We start from the raw sequence: 5,147 nt of genomic DNA, 5'->3' as shown, positions 1-5,147 counted from the left end.
AGAAAATGTAACCAAATGAAATTAAAAAAAAAGGAAAAAAGTTGGACGAGGAGGCGGCGAACGCGATCGATCTCGGATGACGCAAAGAGGGGAAGAGCCCCGCTACCGACTCTACATAGTAATGTTTACATAATCTAGTAAAATCAAAATAAAAGAAAGTCGGTGATTGTCTTCACCGACTTTCTCTTTTACAGTATGTATAATTTACTTCTACTCAAAATAATATTTAATATACGAAATAAAAAAACTTATATAAATATATAATAAAAAGTAAAGAAGATAAAAAAAAATACCAAATATGATCTGAAATTAGAAAAAATCTCAAAATACATTATGAGCTTAACAAAATCTCAAAATTAAATAGACAAAAGATCAAGAAAATCAAAAACTTTGAAAAAAAAAGAAAGAAAAATCAAGAATAGATTTTTAAAGTTTTGTAATTTTGAAAATATACCCATACCCCTCAGCATATGCACCCTGCCAAAAGTGCCAGTGACACAGTTTTGGTATATTTTTAACTTTGAATCTTGAGATTCAGGCCCTACTCCCTCACAATTTACATTCATTTACAAAGAAGAGAAGACAACCACCCCCCTTACTTCATCTCCACAATCCAATCCAATCCAATCATGCCTTCAGGTTCTAAGAAGCGAAAAGCTGCCAAGAAGAAGAAGGTTAATGACTCATCCACACCTAACCCTCTTCAAGGTACCCTCTTATTTCTTTTTCTTTTGCTTTAATACATCCATCTAACCCTTTTTTATTCCATTTCAAGTTGTGGGTATGGCCCAATTGTGATAAAGTTGATTAATTTATTGCTAAAAGTTGTGGGTTTAGTGTTTGCATATCTGTATCTTAATCATACATCTACATCAACTTGTTTTTCTATTGGATTGTTTGTGGGTTGTGGGGTTTTGCTTATCTGTGTTGGGTCTTTGTTTTTAGGTCAAGTTGTGTAGAGATGCGTTGTGTTTGGTACTTTTGAGTTGTAGTTGTTTGGTTTAACTACCACACTCATTGAATTTGTACTATTTAAGGCTTTTTGAACTTCATTTTGTTGTGATTGATTTGAAGTTTGAACTGTTGTTGTTTGTTTTGAATGGATCAAGTGGTTGCGGAAGGGAATGATGGTGCGACGACGACAGTGGAGGTGGTGAAGAGGGAAGATTGTTCATCCGAAACGATATCAAAGGATGCTAATGAGGAAGAGGGTAACGTTGAGGTTGAAACCGTGTCGAAATCGAAGGATTCTAATGGAACTAGTTCGAGTTCTAGTGATAGTTCGGATGACGAGTCTCGTGTGGTTGAAAAGGAGGTCGTGGTTGTTGAATCTGCTCCGGTTGAATCGGTTACGGTTAGTGAATCTTTAGTTGAAGAGATATCCCCAATTGTTGATCCGGTTAAGCCGGTTGATTCGTCATTAGAACAAGTGTCACAAGTGTCACAAGTGTTTGATGAAATTAAGAATGAGGAGAAAAAAGATTTGGTTGTGGAGGAAACACCTGTGGTTGAAGAACCACTGACGGTTGATGATTGTGAGACTGCTGTGAAGGATGATAGCCCGGATTCTACTGTAGTTGTTGAATCGGTTTTGAAAGAAGATGAGGTGGAAAGATTGCAGCCGTTGGTTGAAAAGACTTCTTTAGAATCGAAGGATCATGTATCGTCTTCTACACCTCCAAAAGACTCGGTTACTGACATTAATGGCGCAGATTGTGCAAATGAAATCGAGACAAGTGAACACTCTGATAGACAGGTATACTCTTCATTGTTTCTAATTGTTATCTTTTTCTATTTGTGATCTTTGAATGTATTTTGGGTAATATTGTGCAATATTAGATATGGAAGACTTGTGCATGAGTTGATTTGAGTTATGATTAATTCCTAACGGAGTAACGGGTTAAGTGAAATGGCTTAGCTAGACAAAGAAAACGAGTCAAATGGTTTAAACGGGTCAAAATATGCATTTATAATGCATACAACATAGTTTTGTGATCATAATTAAATCGTTAATTTGTTTGTAAAATATCTACACCATCTTTATGCTTCATTATTCTATCAATTTGTGTATTTTGAACTTTTGGTCATCCCGACGGGCATGCTTTATAGAATTGTGAAAACGTATGCAGGCTCCCGCAGCTTCAACTCCAGTAGCAGTGCAAAATACGACCTCTTGGAAGAGCTGCTGTGGAATATTCGAGTTGTTCTCAGGATCTGGGCGGTAATATCAGGTGGGTTATCTTCTAATGATCTTAAAACGGGTCCTTTACATAGTTAGTTATATGTATCAATTATGATGAAAAGTTTTTATTAGAATACTGATCAAACTTCTTTAAATAAAATGAGCTTGTAAACGCTTTGATACACTTTTGGTGACTTGTAAAATACTCAATCCACTTGGCCCATTTCTTTTTTAGCTAAAACTATTATTGTACCTTTGGGCCTGTTAGAAGTTTAACCCAATTTTGCATATACGGGTCGAACTTGCCCTCTTGATGTGAAACATGTCAACAAGTAATCAAGTAGTACTATACACTAGGACTTGTTGCTTATGTGTTTGGTTTATTCGAGTGGACATGAAAGGTTATAGAAACCATAGTTGTCAATAGCGAGCGTAGCGATCGCTATAGCGCGCTACGCAGTGTATAGGTCTAGGCTCGCTAAAAAGGTTGTAGCGATAGATAGCGACATTTCTTTGTTCATATAATAGCAATTAAATATAGTTATGAAATAGCTGGATTTTAAGTTAGTTTTTTAAACATACATGTAAAATAGCATATATACCAGGTATTTTGATATAATATACATATAATTTTTTTAAAGTTTTTTTCTAGTGTATCGCTATTTATAAAATAGCCGCCCGGCGCCCGCTGTTTATCGCTATTCGCTATGTAGCATATAGGTACCTTATCGCTATTTGTCGCTATTCGCCATTAACAACTATGAATTAGAAACATGTTTTATGATCCAAAGTGTGGAATTTAGTGACATTTTTCAGTACTTTGTATATGCAAGAGAAATAGTGTTTCCTATAAAGTTTGTGTTTTTATCATATAAATTTGGAATATTGGATTTTAATAATCTCAACTATTCGTCATTGGCCGCCAACAGACCCAACTTTAAAAATAACCACTGGCAGTCCCAACTATTAACATATTGGCCTCCAATGGACCCTGACTAACATAACCCTAACGCCATTAGTCTCCGGTCGCCGGAAAAACGTTTTTGGCCAGAAAACTCATTTTTGGCCGGAAAACTCAACTTTTTCATCCCAAACCTCTTTGTAACCTTATTACGGGCCTTTAGGAACCTTTTTCAAGTAAAAGCCCCAATTATTAAAGTCGCCAAGAAACTTTTTTTTGGCCGGAAAACTCAACTTGGTGGTCGGAAAACTCAACATTTTTGTCCAAAACCTCTTTGTAACCTTAGATCGGACCTTTAGAAACCTTTTCCTGAACAAAAACGGTTTTCCGGCGATCGGAGACCAACGGCGTTAGGGTTCTGTTAGTCAGGGTCCATTGGTGGCGAATATGTCAATAGTTGGGACTGCCAGTGGTTATTTTTGAAGTTGGGACTGTTGGCGGCCAACGACGAATAGTTGAGATTATTAAAATCCAATATTTCTATAATTTTGTTAGTATTAATATTGATAAAATCCATGGATCTAATCTGGATCTGACAAGTTGGATCTTGGATCAGATCTGAATACTGATCATGGTCCATTGCCTCACATCAACATCAGGTTATCTTCTCATATGCAAACCCATCCAAGAACTTATAATATTGTATAATAACATTTTAATCTTTTATTTATATTCTCTGCTCTTATCGTCGTTTTTATGATTTAGGTGTTAATATAATTAACATAACAACATTATGTATGGATTTTGCGTATGACATCTTTGTTCATTCTTTTGAATACAGAAACCGATCATCATATCGAGCCATGGGACCGCTAGTCATTTCATGAACTTGTTCAGGGTAGCTCGCCGTTCTTCGTTTACTTTTCGATCTTTTTTTGTATTTTTTCCTTGCGATATCGGATAGTATTTTCGGTTTTATATTTTTGTGGGTGTGTTGTTATGGAGCTGATTTTGTGTGAAATATGTTGGTGCATTGGTACATGATTATATGTTCTTAGTTATACAAGTGGATGTGGTCATTATAGCTTCATTTTCAACCTCAGTAGTTTTTAATTTTATCATAAATGTTTTTAAAAAAGTAAATTACGATTTTGGCCCATGTGGTTATATCACTTTTACCCTTTTAGCCCAAAAAGAATTTTTTAACATTTGAGCCCCTAACGTCTTTTTTTCTAACCCTTTTGGCCCCTAACACTAACCACATACATTAAATGTTAGAGGCCAAAAGGGTTAGAAAAAAAGACGTTAGGGGTCAAAAGGGTTAGAAAAAAAGACGTTGGGGGCTTAAATGTTAAAAAATTCTTTTTTGGGCTAAAAGGGTAAAAGTGAGAAAAGCACAGAGACCGAAATCGTAATTTACTCTTTTTAAAATATGGTATATTTTGATGGGGTGGAGATACAATAGGAAGTTTATTTGGCTAGGAAGGATAGGAAGTGATCTTGACCATCCATTAAGTTAATCAAGGGCTAAGATTAAATCAGGGAAATTGAAAGGAAGAAAAGAGTCGCGTGAGTTTGTTCAAGGGCATTCTAGTCAATCCAAGCCAATAGTTTCTCTCTCCTTCAATTCCCCCCCCCCCATTTTTTAAACGTTAATAACTCTTTTATACGACATTATTTTTTTATAAAAATTGCACCAAAAAAATGAGCGTTTTTTTATCTTTAAAACGAGTATACTATTGTTATATTTAAAAAAAAAAATTTAAAACCCAGTTGCGTAAAACGCAATAGAAAAACCACCAGTTACGTAAAACGCAATGAAAAAAAAACCTAAAAAATGACATTTTTCTAAAACGCAATGCACCAAAAATACTAAGAAATGACTTATTTGTAAAACGCAATGGCCAGAAAACACATAGAAATGTCTTATTTGTAAAACGCAATGGCCAGAAAACACATAAAAATGTGTTTTATCTAAAACGCAATGCACCAAAAACACAAAAAAATGACTTATTTGTAAAACGCAATGGCCAGAATACACTTAAAATGTCTGTTTTCTAAAAC

The 5,147-nt window shown here is 35.1% G+C and overlaps 1 protein-coding gene across 1 annotated transcript; it reads left to right on the top strand.

Moving 5' to 3' along the window:
• The first annotated feature begins 396 nt into the window (after nucleotides 1-396).
• Nucleotides 397-4,173, top strand: LOC110937209 (nuclear localization sequence-binding protein). Its single transcript, XM_022179601.2, has 4 exons — nucleotides 397-708; nucleotides 1,110-1,756; nucleotides 2,130-2,231; nucleotides 3,925-4,173. The coding sequence occupies exons 1-3, from the start codon at nucleotides 630-632 to the stop codon at nucleotides 2,223-2,225; spliced, it is 822 nt and encodes a 273-aa protein (XP_022035293.1). The 5' UTR covers nucleotides 397-629; the 3' UTR covers nucleotides 2,226-2,231; nucleotides 3,925-4,173.
• The last annotated feature ends 974 nt before the right edge of the window (nucleotides 4,174-5,147 follow it).

Source organism: Helianthus annuus, chromosome 4 (assembly GCF_002127325.2).
Source record: "Helianthus annuus cultivar XRQ/B chromosome 4, HanXRQr2.0-SUNRISE, whole genome shotgun sequence".
Lineage (NCBI taxonomy): Eukaryota > Viridiplantae > Streptophyta > Magnoliopsida > Asterales > Asteraceae > Helianthus > Helianthus annuus.
The sequence above is the reverse complement of the archived record's forward strand: the minus strand, read 5'-3'. Positions and strand labels throughout refer to the sequence as shown.

Bases quoted from the DNA above. Each gene is read 5' to 3' on its own strand.
- LOC110937209 (XM_022179601.2), top strand. From the start codon at position 630: ATGCCTTCAGGTTCTAAGAAGCGAAAAGCTGCCAAGAAGAAGAAGGTT. The intron at 709-1,109 runs GTACCCTCTTAT...GAATGGATCAAG, and splicing joins CACACCTAACCCTCTTCAAG to TGGTTGCGGAAGGGAATGAT. The intron at 1,757-2,129 runs GTATACTCTTCA...AAACGTATGCAG, and splicing joins GTGAACACTCTGATAGACAG to GCTCCCGCAGCTTCAACTCC.